The 23,272-nt window shown below is 45.6% G+C and overlaps 1 protein-coding gene across 3 annotated transcripts in view; it reads left to right on the forward strand.

The window, feature by feature from the left end:
* Window positions 1–6,304: 6,304 nt before the first annotated feature.
* The window catches only part of LOC120799944 (SLIT-ROBO Rho GTPase-activating protein 1-like), a 31,414-nt gene continuing 14,446 nt past the window's right edge, over window positions 6,305–23,272 (forward strand). For 2 of the 3 annotated variants that reach the window (XM_040145547.1, XM_040145536.1), the window contains exons 1-9: window positions 6,305–6,371; window positions 17,058–17,253; window positions 18,257–18,311; window positions 18,410–18,517; window positions 20,433–20,495; window positions 21,473–21,670; window positions 21,919–22,047; window positions 22,198–22,419; window positions 23,134–23,235. In XM_040145547.1, coding sequence (XP_040001481.1) covers window positions 6,305–6,371; window positions 17,058–17,253; window positions 18,257–18,311; window positions 18,410–18,517; window positions 20,433–20,495; window positions 21,473–21,670; window positions 21,919–22,047; window positions 22,198–22,419; window positions 23,134–23,235 — 1,140 coding nt within the window. Of the gene's footprint in view, window positions 6,372–17,057; window positions 17,254–18,256; window positions 18,312–18,409; window positions 18,518–20,432; window positions 20,496–21,472; window positions 21,671–21,918; window positions 22,048–22,197; window positions 22,420–23,133; window positions 23,236–23,272 lie in introns of those variants that run through there. The other variant, XM_040145556.1, reaches the window with a different exon arrangement.

Genomic DNA, 23,272 nt, shown 5'->3' on the forward strand with positions numbered 1-23,272 from the left:
ACCATCGGGAGAGCGAGACCCGATGAAAGCTCATCAGATGTGCTGTTGTAATGCCAGACACAGGCAGCCACTATATTTCTTTACATTTTGTCATAGTGGTACCATTACGAGTGTCCCGATTCATCTATCGGCAGCTCCTGTTTGCAGTGCAGCCATGCATGTATAGTCAACTGTCACTGGATCGCTGTGACACTGAAGGAAACCTGAAAATGTGATGATTCGCAAGCAGGTTCTTTTTTTTCTATGATTTCTAAGCAGATTTCTGGAAGTTTATTCTCGATGGACATCGGTGTCCTCGGGAAGGGTAAGTCACAGTGAATGACGTCAGTGTGTGTTTCATGTCTGCGTGTTCAGATTTGAGCTGGTCTTCCGCTGGAGGTTTTCCACGCACGCCCAACTCGTCGGAGGCCCCGGGGGTAGACCCAGAACACGCTGGAGAGACTGCATATGTAATCTGGCCCGGGAACGCCTCAGAGTTCCCCAGGAGGAGCTGGAAAGCGTCGCTTGGGAAAGGGGCGTCTGGACTACCTTGCTTTACCCGCTGCCGCCGCGGCCCGCCTCCGGAAAAGCGGTAAAAAATGGACGGATGGAAATAAGGAACCTTTTTGATTTCTGTATTACAGTTCTAATACTGAATTAGAACTTGTATTGAATGTTAATGTGTGGATCTGTCCCCCTGCAGCACAATTTCTGACAGAGAAGAAGGGACATAAAGTCAGAAAATTCAGTTTACTCAACATGTCCTTACAGACTCATGGCATAAACATTTTGAAACCCTGAACGTCTCTTATATCGGGCCCGCAGACCCTGGCTCATGTTTTTCTGCCCGGGACAGATAAGCCCAAACAACAGGAAGCTATACAACAAACGGGACCATTAAGTCCCTGGTCCTTAATGGGGTCCATAGTTTACTGTATGCAATGCAGCATGACTTACAAATTACATCCCATACATTATTTGCACAGGGAGGCAGCTGATACCGTCGGTCTGCTTAGAGCAGCGGTTCTCAGGGTGCCCTCCCATGTATCCTTGTGGAGGTCCCTGGTGCCGGATTCAGAAGGTGATAGGTACCCGGCTTGTTAGTGTCATGGACCGATTACTGAGCAGGCCTGTTGGATACAGGTTCCGATGGTCCCAGACCGGAGCCTCCTGATGAACATTTCTTGTTCGAAAGTCAACCAAACAACTACAAAGAGACACAAATGATCACAAAGAGACGCAAAACAACCGGACGGAGACGCAAAGCTACTGAAAAGGGGACACAAAACAACCACATAGTCGCAAAACAAGCACAGAGACAAAACAAAGAGAGAAATAAAAAAAGAGGCACAAAACCACTAGGAAGAGACTTATTTATAGGATTTTTTTATGACCTGAAGAAGTTACTGTATCCAGGATTTTACAAGAAAAAGCAATAATTAGAGAAAAGTTAGGTCAACTATTTTCGGTAACATTTAAAAAAAAAAAAATCTCTAGTAATTTGTTGACTCCTCAGACTAGTCTTGGGACCCCTTGGCGATCCTGATCTGTTCTGAAGGACTGTACTGTTTAAGGTATTTGTTTTTCTAGAGATCACTTACCTATTTTTGTTGCCTCTTTATAAAAATGTGGTTTCAGCACTACGTAATGCAATAGGTGTTCAGCTCTCCGCGGAGATCACGTCTCACCCCCTGGTTCCATTACCCAGGACGCACGGGGCTGCTCTTCTGGTCCGCGTCGTCAGTTCCTCCCGAGGTCAGCGTTGTGTGCGGTGGTTTGGGAGAGGAAAGGAGGGATATGATGTTCGGGGGCCTGCCATCGGAGGTGCTCTGCTGTCACCTACTGGTGATAAACACACACATACGTATGCGGCATGAGTTTTGACAGACACACAAAACCTGCAGCGAGAAACGTGAGCAAAAATCGGTTAGATTAAACGGACCAGCAGCCCAAGTACATTTCCCACTTCCTCCTACTTTATACCGCCTCTCTGCTGCATTCAAATTTGACTCCACCAACACCTGCAGACTTAAGATCATCGCACTGCCACCGAAGCTGCCAGGAAGATCCCGGAGGAGCAGGCGAGAGATATCAGCAGGCGGCATCGACCGTAGCGACGACACGCCAGATGAGGGATGCACCGGCTCCTGCCCGGCACCTCCGAGGACACGGATCCACAAGTGAGTCCGAAGCAGGGGCCGAATCGCACAGAGCATCGAGCTGGAAAAGAGCGGGAAGTACCGGCAGCTGCCCAGGAGCCTCAGATCCACAGAGGCCCCAAAGGCCCCAAAGGCCCCATGTTTACTTCCTTATCATTCCTGTCTACATAATTTGATCAATCTCTAATTTGTGAGAACTTTGTACAACTGAAGAACAAAATTGACTACATCAGGAGCTCTGTCCTGAGGCCCTGGTCTTGTAGAGGCAACTTGTGCCAAAATCTGAGTTAAGACCTTAATTGTTTCAGTTTATATTCAGCTCATTTGTTTTAAAGTCTTTTTTTTTTTTATCAAATTGGTTTAGTTTTTTTCTGTGTTTCAAGTAGTTTAACACACAGAGAAAAACCCTCGGGCAAGGTCGTATTAATCCAGCATGGGAGACCAAGAAGGCTACACCGGACGATTGATTTCATTATTAATATTAATATGATCTTTATTTTCTTTAATAATCAATTGATTGTTTAATGTATAAAATGCCAAAAATAGTGAAAAATGCCCATCGTTGTTCCCTGAAGCCCAAGTTTACTGATGGATTTTTCTGTAGAAAACTGGACCAGCAAATGTTCACATTTTGGCAGCATTTTTTTTTGGAATAAAAAAAAGACTTAATCTGTCAATCATCTAATCTATCAAGATGGACGGAAAATTAAATCGGCAACAATCGACCAATCAAGTGCTCTGGAGTCCTGGTTGGCTTCTGGTTCCCCAACGGCAGACGTTCGCCCGGCAGACGACCCGAATCCCACCGGAGGACGAGGGTCAGGAGGTGAGCCTCTACTAGCCGGGGACATTTTCCAGCGACCAGCGCGACATGTTTTGGTGAGCACGGCTAAAAGACAAAATCCCAGTTTAGCCTTCTGTGACTCACGGTAATTCCTTGTTATTAATAAACAAGACCAACAGACAGATCACAGCACTTGATGTTTGGTTATTTATGTATTTTGTCACCTTCCTCGAGCCCAGTTTCTGTGGGTTTTAAGGTAAGGACGGAAGGAAAGGTTATAAACAGTTAACATTTTTAGTACCAGGGTCTGTGGGACCCCAAACACAACAGTATGGACAAAACACACGGGTTAACCCAGGTCAGAGTCGGGATTTACCTGTGGAGAATCCATCAGGTGAAGGTCTTCACATGAAACCACTAGGTGGAGACAAATGGCCTCGAACAGCAAGGACCTGACCGAGGTCCGGTCTGGATTTGAGGGATTGCTGTTCGTAGGGCACACTGTGACCTATATCTCGACTGACCTTGTGATTGATCTCCTGCTCTTTGCTCCGTTTAGACCGAGGAGACGAGGGCTGAGGACAAGACTGGTGCACAAGCCGGCCAGCAGAGGGGGTCTGGTGTCCGAGGACTGGGGGGGGCGGCCATGGGCAGCGACGCCTGCTGATTTACCGGTGGAGTCCAGGGCAGACCACATGGGAACACAGGTAAACGAGTCAGGCACGTCACAGGAAGTAAAAGTACCGGTTCTGCTGAAGAGTGTCTCCTGTGACTGAGTGACTTCATTACACTGTTGTAGCTGATGGAGCTGGAGCTGACTTTAGCTACCTAATATATACTTTGGCGGTCCCATCCGGTGGTTCCCAACCTAGGGGGTTGGGAACTCTGAACCCCCTTCAGAGGTTTGCAAGATAAATCCAAGGAGGGGGGGTCGTGAGATGATAAATGGGAGAGGAAAGAAGATCTGATCCATAAATCTCTATTAATTCTGGATGTGGATAATTGTGCCTCTGCCAGACTGTTAAACAGTTCTTTAAATGAAACCGTGGGAGAGGTTTAGGGGGCAAACGTCTCTCTTGGTGGAACTGACGGCTGGAAACTCGTGCAGATCTTGTGAGGGGTCAGAACCCAGCAAGGTCGGGAACGCTGGATTGATCTGTAGCGACGCGTTGCATTTCATAAGCTCATTGTATGTTTTCTATGCATATGACGTATACATTATGTTTATATGTGTGAAATCTTGATCTGAAAAGTGACTGTAGCTGTAATCGGGTAGAAGGTACCGTATTTCCCCTTCTGAGGTGTCCACAAAATGGAAGAATTCAAGTAGAAGGCAAGAACCTCACAGGTGTCCTCGGTTGCTTTCCACCTCCGCCCGTAGCAGTTGCTTTGTCAACTCGCTTATTCTATGCCACGGTGCGAGCGAATTTAGCCGCGTTCCCTCAGCGATCTACTCGGAGCGAATTGCGATGAAGCGACGGTGCGACCGAGGATCTGCGGAGATGATCTTTATCAGCCTCGACTTTAACGGAAAGTGTGTACACGCTGCGGAGAAAAAAAAAAAAAAAAAAAGAACATACTTACCGGTTTATCGTGTTTACGTCAGATGCTAGCGTCGAGGATTTCGGAAGAAGAACAGATGGTCAAAAAAAAAAAAAAAAAATCTCACAGTCACAAGTGAAACTACATGTCGATTAATCAATTAGATCAATTGATCGACTAAATTTATCAGCAACTGTTTTAATAATCATTTAATCGAGGTATTTTTTTTGGGGACTATTGATTGGACAAAACAAGCTATTTGAAGCCACGAACTTAAGGAAATTGTAAAAAGGCTTTTTTCACTACTTTCCTACATTTTACAGACCGAACAATTAAACGGGGAAAAGAATCAGCAACGAGGCTATGAATAATCCTGGACTAGTTTTAGCATCGAAGAGGGATTTAGCAGACGGTAGCGCTGGGCTGTGAACAACATTCAGTTGCAGTTGGACCTTTCTGAATGAATGTGATGTGTAAATCCTCGGGTCAAAAGCACACGAAGGACTGGAGCTGAGATTTTTCCTCGTCACAGCAGAAGAATCAGCATTTGAAGTATATTCAAGAAAAAAAAGAAAATGAAAAAAGAAAACTTTTTATTTTCAATGAAGAGACTTAAGATACTGGGACATAGTTGGAAAAAACAACAACAAAAAACCCCATTGCAGACACTGCACGAAAAAGTTAAAAGTACTGAACAAACGGTGGAAACCGGTCAGTGAAAGCAACGGACGGACTGATGAGGCTGAAAGACACAGATAGATGCTGAGTGATGGTAAATGTGAAGGCAGACCAGACCCACACCGACCCAACGAACGGTTCCGCTGTATGGCCGAATGAGCAGGTGCGGAGCGTGATGGTCTAGAAAAACCACCGGACTGAACCTGTTGCGAGTGTCGTTTTTAATGTACCGGTAAATCAAAAACGCGTTTTTCCTCCGATCATCTCTCCCGAGTTCTCACCGAGTTGAGCTCGTGCCTCCGCTCCGCCGCTCCTACGCTCGTCCATTCATCTCCGCTGCCGCGCTGTGATTGGCCGGCCACCGCGGCTGTCCGTCACGTCCCCGCTCCCGCCTCCAGCGCGGACACACCCATCTGCTCACCGGCGTTTTCACTTTACCCCTTATCGGTAACGTCTCCGTTGTCGCGGAGGCCGGTTCGTCCGTCCGTCCGCCTGCGTGCGTGAGGTCGTGCGCGCGCGCGTCCGGCTGTGTGTGAGAGAGGTTACGGCGGGGTGAAGATAACGTCAAAGGCTCACACTGGTGTGCGTGTGTGCGTGCGTGCGTCTCTCTCTCTCTCTCTCTCTCTCTCTCTCTCTTCGTGTGTGTGTGTGTGTGTGGTCCGTTGCCTTTCTACCTAGTGGGCGTGTGCCCGGTGCTCCCTCCCTGCAGACCGGTGCGTGTGTGTGCATGCGCGCTAGTGTTTGCACGAGCCGAGGCAGCAGCTAATTTTGCAGCTTCTTATTTAATTCTTCTTCTTTAATCAACAGGATGGTTTCAGTTGGTCCTCGCGGAGGCGGCGACAGTCACGGGCGGGTAATTTCTCTGTGAGTGTGCGTGATTTTTTTCACGCCCCCCCCACCCCCCACCCCTCCCGCGCTCCTCCCCGCTCCTCCTGCTGCTCCTGCTCCTCGGCGTGGAGGTGCGAGGCCACTACTGGCTGTGTTGTTGCGGCACTGGATGGATCCAACGAGCATGTTTGAGTGTGAAGCCTCGGGCGGTGCACGCGGAGGGAAGTAAATCGGGATTTTTTTTTTTTCTGCTTTTTCCTCTTCTCCGTCTTTTTTTTTTTTTTTTTTTCTCTCTCCTTCCTACCTGCCGATCGGTCACCTGCTCCGTGGCGACATGTCAAACTCGAACAAAAGCAAGAAGGACAAAGAAATCCTCGCTGAATACGAGAGCCAAGTCAAAGGTAAGATCATGATCTTTTACCGGGCACAGCTCTTGCACCCCTGCAGCCAAATCTAGCAGTCACACCCACCTTTTCTCACCTATGCTTGATCAACCACACCAGCCATAAAGACACGCGCACGCACACACACCCGCGCACACACACACACACACACACCTGCCTGCCAGCATGTGCACCACTCCTGCCCATGCAGTGCATCCAGCCCAGGGTGTGTATGGGAGCTGACACCTCACCATGAGACGTCAGGATTTCTGGGTTCATCCTGAGTGCTGCATGGTGCCTGAGGGGGGAGGAAGGGTTTTATATCTATATATATAGATATAGATATTTATATATACATATACAGAGAGAGATATTTATATTTATATATAGAGATATTTATATTTATATATATATAGATATATAATTATATATATGTGTATGGTTATGTGTGTATATATATGTTAGTGAGTGTGTGTGTGTGTGTGTGTGTGTATGTGGAGTAAGGGGGGCTTCATCTGTTCTGCATAGCCCCTTCATCTCTTTCGCCCATATGTGTGTGTGTGTGTGTGTGTGTGTGTCTGTGTGTTTTAGCAGGTTTTACACTCAGACCTGAGGCAAGTGTGTCCTCGTCTGGGAGTCTGTCTTTCCATTGGTATTCCTCTGAGGCTGTGACTGCAGCTGTGTGTGTGTGTGTGTGTGTGTGTGTGTGTGTGTGTGTGTGTGTGTGTGTGTGTGTGTGTGTGTGTGTGTGTTTGTGTGCGATCTCCATACATTACCTGATGGCCCAGTGCTAAACTGGGTACAAGTCGAGGTGGTGGTGATGATGACAACCTCAGCCCTGATATAGTGGTTGCCATGTCCGGGGGACAACCCCCTCCTCCTCCTCCTCCTCCTCCTCTTGGCTCCATGGTTACCGTCATCCCTGCTTCGTTGCGGCGGGTGACGGACAAGTCAAATGACCTTTTACTCTAGCAGGCTGCCTCATTCTCATTTTCTGAACCAGAGTGAGCGGTGCAAAATTTTTGTTGAGCACCCCTGTACCTGCTGTGGCGGCTCAACTGGCGCGGTTCAAAATGTCCGACCTTTACGAGCACGACAGCTTATTCGGACACTTGCAAATACCACAGGAAACAGCCGGGGCACGAGCTTTTTTTTTTTTTTTTTCTTGTTGGTTCGACCTCAGAATTTCTCTCAGACAAGATTTACTCAGCTGTCTTTCCCCCGCAGTCTTTAGCTCGCTCCTCCCTCTCCACATGGCTCTTCACACTGGTTCTTCCACATTCACTTGTCACCTTCGCCCACACCATCACCAACGCCATCACTCTCAGCCTCTAAAAGGAGCTTGTAAATCCACGCCGTCTCCTCCGAGTATGAGGAGGAGCAGATTTACCTTCTTTCTCTCTTTCCTTCATTCCCACCCTCATTCTTCTTTACCCCGTCAGTGTGACATACCTTTTTTTCTGTGCACATACACACACTTGAAAGCACAAATGAATCGACAGAGACACTGAGCGATTAAATTTAATGGAGAGTAGTGGAGAGCATTACAGCCCCGAGTGAGGAGTGTGTGTGTGTGTGTGTGTGTGGGCATGTGGCCCTTGCTCTGGCTCTCTGCCAAAACACACTCGGGGATGCCCCGCATTGTAATGACCGCTCACATAAAGCCCCCCCCCGCTCCGGCCGGGCCTGTCGCCTCCTGCCGAGAGCCAAACGTATAGATCTGCTGTTGTAACTATGTGCTTTCCAAGTCTGCCTCCCTGCTCTGGCTCCTGATTGGTCGATGCGGGAGGTGGTGGGTAATGTATACACAGGGGGTGGCTGCCGCTCTCTCTCACGAGGAGGTGGGGTCTGCTCGCTGAGGTGAGGTGAGCCTTTTGGAAAGGTAGCGGCGGGATTATGCAGAGTGCTGACAATACATATTTGTGTGCTTGATAATGCTCCGGTTCGGGTTGCACTGAGCGTGCACTGCTCCCGGTTTCGGACACGGTCACCTCACCGGCGTGGGACAACTCCTCCGCCTGAATGAGCTGAGGATCGTCTTGATGAGAAAATGCAAAAGAAAAAGGGAGAAAAGAAAAGGAGCTCCGCGGGGGGGGGTTGCAGCGAGGACAGAGGACGAGGCAGGGATGAAGTGTTTCCTGCTGCACGCTGTGGCTGCAGCTCTTGTTTTTTTGCCTGCGTGTGCATGCAGGTGATTAGGGAACTCACATCTGTATACCTGCAGGACGGTCAGACACATAGGGAGGCAGGGATGGAGGGGAATGAATGAATGAGCAGGATAATGAAGCGACTCTTCACTGAGTAAATGTTGCGGAGGGCCAACTCAAAGGCCGCGATTAGCCCGTATATGTGTGTGTCCGTTTATCCAGCAGTACTCTGCCCCCGTGTCCTTGAACCTGGTCGTCATGGTAACAGCCAGCTTCCCGTTCTTGTTAAGGTTCTTTTTATATCTTCTGCATTGGTTACAATAGAAGGTATCGTATCTTAAACCTCTAAACATGTGCCTTTGCAGACAGTGAAACATTCCAGTGGGATATTTTAATGCCGTTAAAGATACAGAACGTCAGGAATTTGTAGGATTGTAGCCACGAGCGTGAGTAAACAGTTATACCACGCAGGCGCTAGTGATCAACAGTGTAATATGGAGGTTGAACCAAAATCAAGAAGGCTGTGTAGGGGGAAATAAAAACTGAGATGTGTGAACTGTGAGAGTTTCATCTAAAAGTCTAAAAAGGAAGGAAGCTGAGTGTGGCGGACCAAAGACATGCATCAAGCTGACTTAACTTCAAAACCAGAAGATGTCCAGAAGAAACCAGTCACGGACAATCTGGAGAAGTCTGGCCCAAAAAGCCATTTCTCTGACGAGGAAACAAAACCACAGCAACTCACCTATGCGCGAAAACAGGTGCTCTGGACTGATTGAGTCCAGAGCACCTGAGAGCGCTACAAGGATGAGTGTCTGTGGGCAACAGTGAAGCTTGGTGGAGGCTTCTTGCAGGTCTGGGGCTACACTTCTTCAAGTGGAGTCGTGGATTTGGTCAGAATTAGTGGTCTCCTCCTCAGTGCCGTCAGGGAGGCGTCTGATCGGTCCCAAAATCATTCTTCCTCGGGGCAGCGAGCCCAAACACACAGCCAGAGTCTTAAAGAACTGTCTTCAGAGACAGGAAGAACAAGGAGTCCTGCAACAGATGGTCTGGCCCCCACAGGGCCCTGATCTCAGCCTCGTGGAGCCAGTCCGGGATCACATGAAGAGACGGGAGACACTGTGGCAGGTTGTCACGGAGATGCTTGGAACAGCCTACCTGCCAAGAACCTGAAAAACTATGTGCGGGTGTACCGAGGAGAACTGGTGGTAGTTTAAAGGCAAAGGGGGGTCAAAGCAAATACTGATGTGATTTAGGTTTTTATCCGTTTACTGCTCTTTGTTTGAAGTTAATTGATAAATAAAGACTCTTCATAGCATTATTTTATTAGCATCCTAGCTCATCCTCCAGTACCTTAAACTTTATGCGCACAGATAAACCCTCTTCTCATTATAAAAGTGAACACGGGTGCGAGGTTCAGACGGATAAGATCGGGCATAATGAATCGGAGGTTAATTAATGAGTCCGTCACCTTCCTCATCACCAGCTGGAAGTGAACACTCCCTCGGCCAGTTTTTAGAGGCACAAAGGATGGAGAGAAGTCAGCCATCTGGCGATAGATTTTAGGATCATTTAATTTGACAGTTAGTTTCTCAACTTAATTGATGGTCTCTGGTCTCTAAAATGTCATTTTTTTAAAAAGTGAAAAATGTCCATTGCAAGTTCCCAAAGTCCAAGCTGATGCCTTTTAAATCACGTGTTTCATCTGACCAACAGTCAAACACCCAAATGTATTCGGTTTACTATCATACATGACAAAGCATAGCTACAAATTTTCACAACTGAGAAGCTGGAATCAAAGAATGTTTTGCATTTTTGCTTAAAAAAAAATTATTTGAATGGTGACTCTTTTTATCATAGTGTCTGACAGAAATAATCGTCAAGTCTTTGCCATATTATGGCAAATGCCAAAATAGATTTTTTGGAATTCTGTTTTGTTAAGATAGTCTTCAAACCTGCAACTTTATTATTGAAACGTTATACTTTTAGTTCCCTATGAAAACTGCTGATTTGTTTCTTCGTGCTGAGTAGGGTTGGCTTCTGATAGCTGGATCCATTTTGGATCTGGTTCCCGCTTGGCAAAATACCCGGAATTCATTAAGCTCCGAAGCTAACGAATCTCTAGTCGCGCCTTTTATCTCTCCTCGTTATTTTTCAATAGCAAAAACCAAAGTTGAAAAACATCCAGCTTCTCATTTAAAGCCGGCACTGACCGTCGTTTTCTCCGGTTAAAATGACAAACATCACCGGCGGTAGATTATAGCAGCTTAATGTTAGTCCTCTAACGGCTCCGCTGAAAGTCTTCGGTTAATGTCTCTCTCTCTCCAAGCCGTCGACTGGACTCTGCCGAAGATTGTTTGGGAGACAAAAGACACATCACTCTGTAACGTCCCTCTACCACCGCCGGTGAACTGTGTTTCTCTAGCTCAACAGAGTGGAGACTCCTCTCCAGAGAAGTGATCAGCTGATCGCGGCAAGTTAAATACAGGAGAGTCCCACCTCAGCGTTTTCTGCATCAGATCAGTGGTTGGAGCTCGTGAAGCTCACAGTTGTGAATCGGGAGCTCCATTATTTGGATCAAGTAGCTTGTGAACAATCAGTAGTAAAAGCCAGTTAGTTCCAGCTGTTATTTCAGTGTGTCACAACAATCAATCAATCAATCAATAATCAACATTTTTGTCACCGTAGATACATAGATTACCGTTTGTTTGTTTTTTTTCAGTGTGGACCAATGAGCGCAACATCATTCAGACAAGTACTGATGGTCACAGCAGAAATCATTTCATTGCTGGAAATCAGACTCAGGGGGAGGAAAGTCTAGATGCTTGTCGTCTCCAGGTGTGATTCACATTCAGGCTTTCGGCATCGTATTTGTGCACATGGTGGGTTTTTTTTTTTTTGTGTATGTTTTTTTTTCCTACCTCAAATTTTTTGCTATTTTTATTTGAACAAATTGCAGGATTTATGGGATTTGCTCCAGCTTTTATAAACAATCTGAGACCAGAAGTTTGTGCACATACTGTCACTAATGTGGAGTAACAGAGGTGATTGAAATGAATCTCATTTAACTTTAGAGTGAAGACGTAACTGATCCAAATTCTAGGCGGCGTTGATGGTGTTTAGAGCAGCAAAAGGATTTCATGTGATACAATGCAGGAAAAATGACACTTTAAACAAAGACTATGACGCCAAATTGGTGATTGCGCATCATCCTCATCCTCCTTACCGGTTTCATGCTTTGACCTTCAGCGGTGCATGACCTGAGCGCTCCATCCCTCCGGCGGAAGCAATAAAACGAGCTCTGGGGAGTTTTCAGATCGAATCAGTCCAGAGATTTCACGAGACAAATTCTTTATGCTCGGTGTATTGTCTGCATACTTTTCCCCGTGTCAGTGTTTTGTCACATTGTGCTGTGCTGACTGTAGCTCCTCTGATCAAAGAGGCTGAGTCTTCTTGTCAGGGGTGTAAGGAGGACGCACGACGAGGTTTCTAGGAAGAAGCATTTTAAGACATCAAAAGATGGATCGCGGCGGATTTCCTCCTTTCACTTCCAATTGACTGTGATCCAAGCAGAGCAGTTTCATTGATATAATCTCACCACCTCAATGGACCGGCTTGAATCCTCCTCCTCTGCAAAATTAAACCTGATTGTTTTTCTCCTTCATCTCACACAGACAGGTGCACACTCCTCTTTAGGGCTGAAGTTAACAATCATTCTCAGCGGCGGTTAATCTGATTATTTCCTTGATTGATTGATTTATTGTTTGGTTTTAAAAATTGGCAGGATATATTGAAAAATGTAAATCGTAAATATACTAACGCCCAAATTACGTCTTCCGGTTACTTCACTTGTTACACCAGTTCGTCCAACTTAACGGTGGGAAACCCAGATACTTTACTCAGAGTAAAGCAGCAGTTCCTCACTTCGGAGGAACTGGAACCAGCAAACGTTTCTGATCTTTGTTCGAACAAAACTAAGAGTCTACAGCGACAGCGATTACGTTAATGGAGCTGGGACAGTTAAACAAACATGCGTTTGCCAAACCAACCACTTCGTCCTAATGTTTTAAATCTATTTGAGTAGAGCCGCAACAGATAGTCGATTAATTGATTAGTTGATCAACAGAAAATTAATTGGCAACTACTTTGAGAATCAAATAATTGTTTTTGTCATTTTTTATTTTTTAATTATTCAATTATCCAGCTTCTTCAATGTGAGAATTTGATGCTTTTCTTTGTCATATGCGATAGTAAACTGAATGTCTCTGGGTTTTGGACAGTGAATCTGAAGGCGTAACTTAAGACTTTGGGAATCTGCCACGGGCACTTTTAACTATTTGCTGACGTTAAATAGAACAAACGATTAATCGATAACAAAAAAATAAGATTCGACAGCCATGCTACCGGCTCCGTGAGGCTGTTACTCCATGCTAACATGTCAACATGTTAACACAGACAATGCTGACATGCTGATGTTGAGCGGGTATTATTTTTACCACGTTCACCATCTTAGTTAAGCATTTTAGCACGCTAACATTTTCTCGTTATCAGTACAAAAACAACAGCCCAGGCTGATGGGAATGTCATTAATTTCGCGGGAATTTGGTCATAATCCAAGCAGTTGGTTGAAATTGAAATTTTTAACCTGCTGGTGGCGATAGAGGAAATGTCAAGGGATCACCAACGTTATTACAGTTCATCCTGAAGAGGGACATGAATGTCAGTATGAAATTTCAAGGCATCCCATCAAATAGTTGTTGAAGTATTTCAGTGTGGAGCAATTAGCGTCTGCTGCTAGAACGGCTAGAAGGAGAAAAAAAACAGTTTTTCGTTTTCATCCCTCGAGGGTTTTAACTCAACAAATGATTGTATCTGTGCCTCTGGAGCAGCTCCGCCTCTGTCGGATGTTTCTGTAAAGAGGCAGAGTCTTACATCATTTTCACATCAGGCGGTAAAGTTAGCGTTTACCCACTTTGATGTGAAGTCTGAGGAGGGGAGAAAGTCGTTCAGTGAGGTCTGCTTTCAAGTATACAAGTGTAGTAATGTTTGAGACACGATATCAAAGCAAGTAAATCTTTAAACTTCACAAATGAGACGAACGTGGATGTAGTCCGAGCCCTGAAACAAAAGGTGCCCGTTGTGATTTTTGGCGTTTTTCACAGATGCCAGCACATGGTGGCCGGCAGATGCTGATCTGTGGCAAAAGAAAAAGGACGTAAAAGACTATTTCTGTTTGTAGCCTCTTAAAGCAAAACTTATTAAATTTTAGAGATCCCATACTTTTTTTCCATAATCAGATGTAAGTTTAACCACCGTATACAAGACAGAAGTATGAGAAAAGCAACATTTGGACAAGATTAACATCAAGGTGGGGGATATAATATTCATTGCGCTCCTGTTCATTCTGGGCGGCATTGTAAGCATCAGGAAATTACAGGATAAGGTCTGTAATAGACGTGGACATTCAGCAGGACAGAGACAAAAGAGAAGGGGTGGGTGGGGGGTTGAACGGTAGCCAAATCATCCTCATCCTTTCTTGGAGTCATAACTCGGTCAAATCTGAACACACAGACATGAAACACACATTCATGTCATTCAGTGTGACTTACACTTCCCAAGGAAATCATTATCCCCGTTGTCCGATGTGAATAAATTACCATAAGTCCATGTAGAAATTATAGGACAAAAAGACGCTTCAGAACCTGCCTGGGAATCGTCCCGTTTTTAAGTTTTCTGCAGCATCATAGTGATCCACTTGTCTGTACATCCATGTGTACATTGCAAACGGGAACTGCTAAGAGCTAATTAGGCCCATTTTTAATGGTGCCAGTTTTCCCAAAATGTAACCTGATACACGTTGAACACTCAGAACAGAATACCAGTAACCTACCTGTAGCTGACATTACAACAGCCCATTTAATGAGCTTTTTTTTTTTTTTTTGATGGGGTCTTGCTCTCCTGACACACACATATATTGGTTCCCAAATAGGCCTGTGTGTTAGTGTCATGGATGTCCAGTTTGGCCAATCGGAGGCAAGTATTTTCCCAGGTCAAAATGTGCAACGGCCATCAGGGACAGAGCAGAGCAGCATAGCCCACATTCATTTATATGAAAGTGTTGCAGATCGGCACATTCATAGTGTGTGTGAGAGCAACGTGAAATGGCAGCCATTTTAAATTAGTAGGATAACAACAGCAGCAAAACGGTGCCAGGATCAATACACACACACACAAACAGTAGTAGAGTTTCATAGAATTGTGGGGACCAAAGGCCATGGCAGTTTTCTGTAGAGATCTATGAAGCATGTCTGGCAAACTGCGTGTGTGTGTGTGTGTGTGTGTGTGTGTGTGTGTGTGTGTGTGTGTGTGTGTGTGTGTGTGTGTGTGTGTTGTGTCGATGCGGCAGATCCGCGTTCTTGTCTTCACCTTCCTCATCACATGGTTCACACACAGTGTGTGGTTGCCAAGACAACAGGTAGTGGAGTGGATAGGGTCCCCCAGGGATTGGTGTGTGTCTGTCTTTGTGAGTTTTTATGCGTATGTGTGTGTGTGTGAGAGAGAAAGAGAGAGGTGGGGTATTCATTGTGTATTCTATACCCGCTCTCCCCTCTCTCACTCTCCTGCTGCAGATAGATCCAGCTCTGAAACAGCACAACCAGCGGAGAGTGCAGCCAGGCATTACCATGCTGACTGTGGGACAGGCTGAAAGTGTGTGTGTGTGTGTGTGTGTGTGTGTGTGTGTGTGTGTGTGTGTGTGTGTGTGTGTGTGTGTGTGTGTGTGTGTAGAGTGTGTGTAGAGTGTGTTTATATGTGTGGGTTTTTTAATGCGGTCAGAGGCTGTCGTCCAAGGTGACTCCTCAGAGAAAAATGGACAGTCTTCATGAGTAATTATAAAAGAAGGGAGAGACAGAAGGGAGGAAGAAGAGGGGTGATTAATTGATTAGTTGGTTGACAGAAAATTTAACAATTTAAATAAAGCAGTTCATCAGTTTGTCAAGCAAACATGCACTGGTACCAGCTTCTGAAATATTAAGATCCTTTTCCCTGTTTTATGTCACTGTAAACAGAATCTCTTTGGGGTTTTGGACTGTTAACAATTTGAAGATTTCACTTTGGGCACTGAGAAGTTGTAAAGGACACTACTTATTGCTAAATTTGATAGATATGGATAGTTGGTCCAGACTGAAATATCTCAACATCCGTTGAATGGATTGCCATGAAACGTTGTACAGATATTCATTGTCCCCAGAAGATGAATCGTACAGACCTTGGTGGTCCTCTGACTATTCCTGTAGCGCCACCATGAGGTTGACATTTGTGGTTTTTAAGTGAGATGTCTCAACGAGAGTTGGAAAGGTTGCCAGATGGAGCAATGCAGAATGTGAAGGGGCCTGGCTGAAGGCGAATAGAGTAGATCGTAGGGTGTGGTGATCCGTAACTATGCTCATAGCCGGTCACATCGCTGGTCCCATCACTCTGAAACATCTGAACCAATCACTGAAACGTAGCGAAGTACGGCAGAAACAGCATTTCTGTCGTAGCATTTGCAACATCATGCATTTCGAAAAAGGAAACATGAAAAGTCACCTTTGCCGAAAAGAAAGTTGGAAAGGAGGCAATGACGCGCAAATTGATAAGTCGCTGCAATCCGGCGTTTCCCGCAAGAACGACGTACAGTCACGAGCGACCTGTCTAATGTGTGTAGTATTGTATACGGTTGTCTTGGAGTAGTTTGGTGACATTTGCATGTGATTTAGTGAATAAAAAACACAGTGGAGAGTAGTAAGTAATCACACGGAGCTCCGTCGTGACGCTTATCGAATCATAGGCTGCAGATTTCTCAGCACGCGTGTCCTGCTGCCTTCAGACAGCTGCAGGGATTTAATGAGCTGAAGGAGAAGGCTTGAGGGCGTGTAAAGCAGCTTTGAACAACAGATACCCTAAGAATCATCCATCCTTCCATCCATTAGCTAATACGGCTTATCCTTTGAGGGCTGCTGGGGGGGTTGGCGGGCTGGAGCCTGTCCCAGCTGACATTGGGCGAGAGGTGGGGTGCAGCCTGGGCAGGTCGCCAGTCTATCACAGGTCCTACACATAGAGACAAGCATCTAGTCCCGCTCTGTAAGAATCACTCATATTGATGTATAGATAAAGGAGGACTGCTTTACTGGCATCCCTGCTTTAACCATATTAAACAGTATTTTTGATGCTGCTTTAAACGCATCTACCCAGCGGGAAGTGTTTATTTACAACAGTTTATTTACATTTTAATCAGTATTCCACCGCTGCAAGTATTTAGTTCACCCTTGTTGATAAAGTCACCAGACTGGCGGCGAAGTCGATGTTGTTACCGGTAACCAGCGTGGTTCTGAGACGCCTAAGTCTAAGACACAGTTTCCACCAAAACGCCAACAGCTCGCTTTGCACTGCCTCATTTGAACGAACTAGTAACTTTGCAGCCATGGATAAAACAAATCGCCAACCTGTCTCATTTACACCAACATCCAATGCGTGTTTTTTCTTTGTGTTTGTTTGTGTGCGCGCGTGTGTGTGAGTGTAGATGTGCGGGCGCAGTTGGTCGAGCAGCAGCGCTGTCTGGAGCAGCAGACGGAGATGCGGGTCCAGCTGCTTCAGGACCTGCAGGACTTCTTCAGAAAGAAGGCAGAGATCGAGACAGAATATTCCAGAAACCTGGAGAAGCTCGCTGAGAGGTTCATGGCCAAGACGCGCAGCACGAAAGATCATCAGCAATACAAGTAGGACTGTGTGTGTGTGTGTGTGTGTGTTTGTGCGTGTGTGTGTGCACGTGTCTTTCAGTGTTTGTGTAGACAAAGTTTGTATTCTGGATATTTTGGTCGGTCCTCAAAACTTCACAGGGTTTTTTAAGGGTTAAAACTTAGTTTTAGGGTTATGTTCAGAATTAGGTTTAGGCTGCTGAGGTTGGGGTTAGGCATTTTAATTGTGATGAATCAGAATCTGTTTTTATCAGCCAAGTATGGAAGCATGTAAGGAACGTGTCTTTGCGTTCGCTCCACAAATGGAACATAGAACAATAAGAATAAAAATAGAGCAAAAGTAAAGTAATAATAAATAATGAAATAAAACAAAAAAGGAAAAATTAAAATCTATATATAGATAGTTATGATCGTTGCGAGATGGGATATAAATATCTAAAATGAAATATGGAATGTGCTATAGAGAGAGAAGTGATGCGTATGAAATATATGAAAGTGACAAGTGCAAAAAACAGATGTGACATGTGCAACCAGTAATTAAATTGTGTAACAGTGGAGGTGGAGAGCAGCGTAATGTGTAAAATCCAGTGAGATGAAATATGTGAATATGTACAGGGATCAAATGAGGGATGAGCAACACATAACTGAATAATATAATAATAATAATACAGCGGAAGTGGATTGCAGTGTGCAACGTAAAGTCCGGGTTTGATCACGGTAAGGTTAGGGTAAAGGGCCAGGGAATGCATTATGTCAATGAGCGCCCTCACAACTAAGACCAACGTGTGTGTGTGTGTGTGTGTGTGTGTGTGTTGACGTTGTGCATATTAAGTCGAGCTGAATGAAAACTGAGAAATCAGAGCATATATTGTTGGGGTTTGTTTGGATGCGTGTAATGTTTGGTCAAAATTGTGATTCCAAAAAGAAGAGATTCCTGATCCCCCCCCCCCCCTCTCTCTCTCTCTCCCCCCTCTCTCGCTCATTCGCTCTCTCGCCCCCCCCTCTCCCTCTCTCTCTTTTCCAGAAAGGATCAGAACCTGCTTTCTCCGGTGAACTGCTGGTACCTGCTGCTAAACCAGGTTGGTTGCACGTCTCTCTGTGAGTGTGTTTGCTTCAGACTCCTGTGCGAGACGATGGCGAGATATATCCCTCCATCCCGCTCTCTCTCTCTTTCCAGGTGAGGAGGGAGAGCAAGGACCACGCCACCATCAGCGACCTCTACCTGAACAACGTCATCACCCGCCTCACACACATCAGCGAGGACTCGGCCCGCCTGCTGAAGAGGGTGAGCTGGAATCCATCTTCTTCCTCCGGACCTCCCTTGTTGTACGAAAACTACACTCACTGGAGCGCCAAACGTGGATTAATCCGCCGCTGAAAATAGTCCCCAACAAATTACACTATTTCCTCCCGTTAATTGGGTTCATTCTCTGTCGGCTCATCACTACCAGATTGTTATTATAAATATACCGATTATAACCGGCTTGAGGAAAGTACAAGTACCACAGTATTGTGCTTAAACCGTCCGCCGCCGAGAGTTCTTCTCGTGTGCAGACATCTAGGCTTCTCTAAGTAGAAGAGTTGATTCTAATGAAAAGTAAAGTCAGAATTCCCCAGAGCTCTGCTGGGCTGCCTCAGAGTTTAGCAAATTAAACACGCACACACACACACACACACACACACACACACACACACACACGCACGCACGCACACCCCGCCTCCAACTCCAGCCCGGCGTGTTCATTATTAATCTCTCATCCGGCTCGTCTTTTATTCATGCTAACTAAAGTGCAGCGGGTGCCGGCAGCTATAAACAGTAAGACCTCCATCGCTTCACTGTGCGCTCTCAGAAAGTCTGCTCCGAAGAGAGGGGACAACGGGAAGACGACAGACGGCCGAGTGGCCATGACAACGCTGACAGCCCCGTGGCCATGGCGACGGGCTCAGCTGATCTTCTCTCAGCAGGCGCTACGGGATTCATCCATCCCGGGGTTCAACATTCATCTAGCATAATGTAATATTAATGTGGCGCCACGCTGCCACATAACTCCTGCCCCGAACTGGCCGGCTGTTTAATGCATGAGACAGAAATTCGGTCCCAGCACCGGCAGTAGAACGCGGCTTGTTTCATTTATGAATTCATTTTTGTTTGTGTGCGGTCAAATACATTTATTTTTCCGGTGCTGTACGGCCGTCCTGATGGATCACGGGTATTTCCCTGCACCTCGACACACAGTGGTGGAAGAGGCACTCGGGACCCTTACTTATAGTGGCTACGGCTGATGTGTTTTTAATAAGAATGAATAAAGTGACGAGGTGAAAAAAAAATGTGGAAGCGGGCGCTCGTAGTCACGAACCTACAGAGAATTATCAGGGGGAACATACGTAGCTATGTACTGAGTTTCAGCTCAGTGTTTATCTGTCTGGTCCACAACAAGGATTTATCATTAAAATGTACTTAAAGCATCACAAGCAAAAGTATTCATTAGGCAGTAAAATGTCCCCCGTGACTGAGAAATATTATCTCTGACATTATTAGATTAATACTGATGCCTCAAAGTGCAAGCAGGGTCTTACTGTTGCAGCTGTTCAAGGTGGAGCTGGTTTTAATTACTTTAATTACAGTCGGGTAATTTAGTCCAGTGGTTCCCAACCCAAGGGTCGGGCCCCTCCAAAGGGTCACAAGATAATCCTGAGAGGTGTTGGGGTGATTAATAGTGTCTGTGTTCGTTTTTTCAGACAAGTGTTGGGTAGTTTCACCTCTTTTGGACACAAATAGTTTATTTAGATGAAGACACCTGAGAAGTTAAGACGGGAAATTTCTTTTTGGTGGAACTGCTGGCAACTCATAGACACCTGAACCCCATATAAAGTGCCAAAAAGATTTTTAAAAAAACAAACACTGGTTTAATTTTTAACATGTATTTTGTAAACGCATCATGTTTTTTGTTTTTTTTTAAATGTAAAATCTTGATGTGAAAAGTAACTGTCGCTGTCAGATAATTGTGGTGAAGTAGAAATTGCAATATTTCCCTCTGAAATGGAGGCAGAAGTTTAAAGTAGCAGAAAATGGAAATACTCTACCTAAAAATTAAGTGGTTACATTCTGCTGCAGCTGACCCACTATGAGAATGCGTGTATTTACCTCATGTTGATGATATTTTTCTCTTCTCACCTGTTTCTTTTTGCTCCTCCGGTAGAGTAAGGAGATCATCTTTCAGCTTCAGGAAGACCTCATGAAGCTTCTGAATGAGCTTTACACCGTAAGTGGAACAAACCTTTGGAGAAGACGGTGGAGTTTGTGAGTCTGAGAGCAGGATGTCAGCAGGTCTTAAAAAAGGAAAACTACACCTGAGTAAAACTTAGGTTTGATTTTCCACAGCTCCAGCCTCTAAAATTCCCTGCTGCTTGTTTTAAATAAACCGCAATGCCTTTATATTTACCTGTAATACTGACCTGCAGAGAGAGGGAGAAAAAAACCAAAACCTCCCTGCATGATTTGTTCAAAAATTAGTCGTAAAATTCTTTATGTTTGATAAATAATCAAGGTATAATTAACATTTTTCCCCCTGTTGAGCTACCTTTTCTTCAATTGGCAGGTGAAAGTTGATTTCGGCGAGTTCTTATAATTTAGGCTACTTTTTGTACCACTGGGGCAGTTTCCAAGTGAGGAAAGTTTCCAGAGGTTTTCAAACTGTAAGGGAGGAATAGAGGGAGAGAAGTGACTGGGCGGGTTCTAGGCTCTGATTGGGCTGCTTTTTGTCAGTCAAATCTGGCAGCACCCTGTAAAAGAAGGCAGACGAGGCATCAACTGAAAGGTTGAAATGTCATTAAAGAATTAATTAAAAAAAACCGTGACAAAACAGCAGCCAGAGACGTCACCACTTTGAAAGCTCAAAATGCATTGGTTTTAAATGCAAGACTGGCAAAAAGGCAGGAATCCTTGCTGCCGTACATTCAAAGACGTTTTGTGAACTTCTACTTTGGGTCTGACATTATTTTTCATGTCTGCAAAGAGGCTTGAGGAAGAAAACTGCCGATTATTGGTTGTGAAATATCCAGATTTATTTTAAGTCAGAGTTCTGGCTTTAAAATCTTCTTGTCTAATCACTGGAACTCAGACTGGAACACAGACCTGACAACCTTGAGGAATAAAAACAGTCCACCCAGGCTCAAGTGTAATGTTGTTTTCCAGTTTTTTGTGGTCCAGGCTGTGTTAATGTGGGCTGCTGTTACCTAGGTGATGAAGACGTATCACATGTACCACGCGGAGACGATCAACGCGGAAACCAAGCTGCGGGAAGCGGAGCGGCAGGAGGGCCGCGTGAAGGGCGTCTCGGGGACGGGCGGAGGGGTGGAGCCCGTGTTCGGCCTGCGGATTGAAGAGCGTCACCAGAGACGCAACGCCGCCCGCAAGATGGAGAAGATGAGAGAGAAGGTACAGTCTTAATTTTTAAATTACCGGTGGGTTGCTTACCCAACAGGAACTGTTATAATCTCCGCTTGCTCTTTTTAAACTTCACTATTTGGTACCGACTGTTCATGTGTGTATCCTTTGCTGTCATGTTTGCATGGCAGGGCACATCCTTTTGTGCAACTGACAGTGATTTGTGGAAGGGAGACACCGTACATGCGGATGGTTAACCGATATTTTCCTCTTCTCTTGTCTGTTTCCTTCTTCATCAGAGGAAGGCAAAGTACTCAGAGAACAAACTGAAGGCTCTTAAAGCCAGAAATGAGTATCTGCTGACTCTGGAGGCCACCAACGCCTCCGTTTTTAAATACTACATCCACGACCTGCCCGACATCATAGATGTGAGTATACGTTTGTGGCACAAATGAAAGATTCAGAGGTTGGCGGATATTGTGAGCCTAAAGCCAGGGTGTCTCTTGAAAGCCTTGTAAATCAAACTTTATCGTAATATGTTTTATCACGCCCCCCCAACACCCCCCGCTTTGTCCCAGTGCTGTGACCTAGGGTACCACTCCAGTCTGAGCCGGGCTCTCAGGACCTACCTATCAGCCGAACTGAGCCTTGAAGCCTCCAGGAGGGCGGGTCTGGAGGTGCTGGAGGGGGCCGTGGAGGGCCTGGACCCCGCCCGCGACAGGCAGCGTCTGCTGGGCCTCTACCCCACTGCCTTCTGCCCCCCGCAGCGCTTCGGCTTCCAGGCCCACATGGGCGACGCAGTCAGTATATCCTACCAACACATCCGGAAATAAAATTTAGATTTATGGAGATGTATTTCAGAAAGAGGAGGTAAAGGAATTCTCCAGGGAAGTTCTACAAACCAAGAGTGAAACATTTAGTCACAGTCATAGTGGTGAAAATATAAAGGCCGAGGGTTTTACCAAGAGACAATTAACATCATTTCTCTGTATTTGCACTTAAGAGGAACAAGGAACTCATTGGTGAACAAGAGCCCTCTTTTACATGTGTGCCAACATTAATTACACGAAACTGAATAAAACTGAACGCTGCAAAAAATAAGCATCTAAAACCAGTGATAATATAAGCTACATAGTAATAATAATAGTAATAACAGCCAAGTATGAAACATAACTTGTAAGTAAGACTCAGAGCATCGGTGTGCTATTTGAGTCCTTAATGAGGTCTCTCAAACTACGTTTCGGTGTTTCAACGCCGCTGTTTAGTTTGCGCTGCTGCTCCTTAATGCTTCAGTTGATCTACAGACCCTCAGCTTTATTAGGGAACAGTTTTCCACCGAAATGCTCAGATTGGTAGAGAAAGTCAAGGAGTGGGCACTGGTCTGAATCCTGACACGCACTGTATCGTTCACTAGAATTAAATCGGTATGTGCACTACGGGGTCTGCGTGAGGACATATCTGAGCTTTGTTTCCTCTGATTGTCTTCTTGTTGTTGTCGTTCCACGCCCTGTCAGGTGACGCAGATCGCCTCCCAGCCTCAGGTCCAGGCTGAGCTCACCCTCCGCCTCACACAGCTCCAGACCCGCCTGGCGTCGCTGAAGATAGAGAATGAAGAGGTGAGACGCGCAAACACGGTAAACCGAAAGTAATGGC

This window comes from Xiphias gladius, chromosome 2 (genome assembly GCF_016859285.1).
Source record: "Xiphias gladius isolate SHS-SW01 ecotype Sanya breed wild chromosome 2, ASM1685928v1, whole genome shotgun sequence".
NCBI lineage: Eukaryota > Metazoa > Chordata > Actinopteri > Istiophoriformes > Xiphiidae > Xiphias > Xiphias gladius.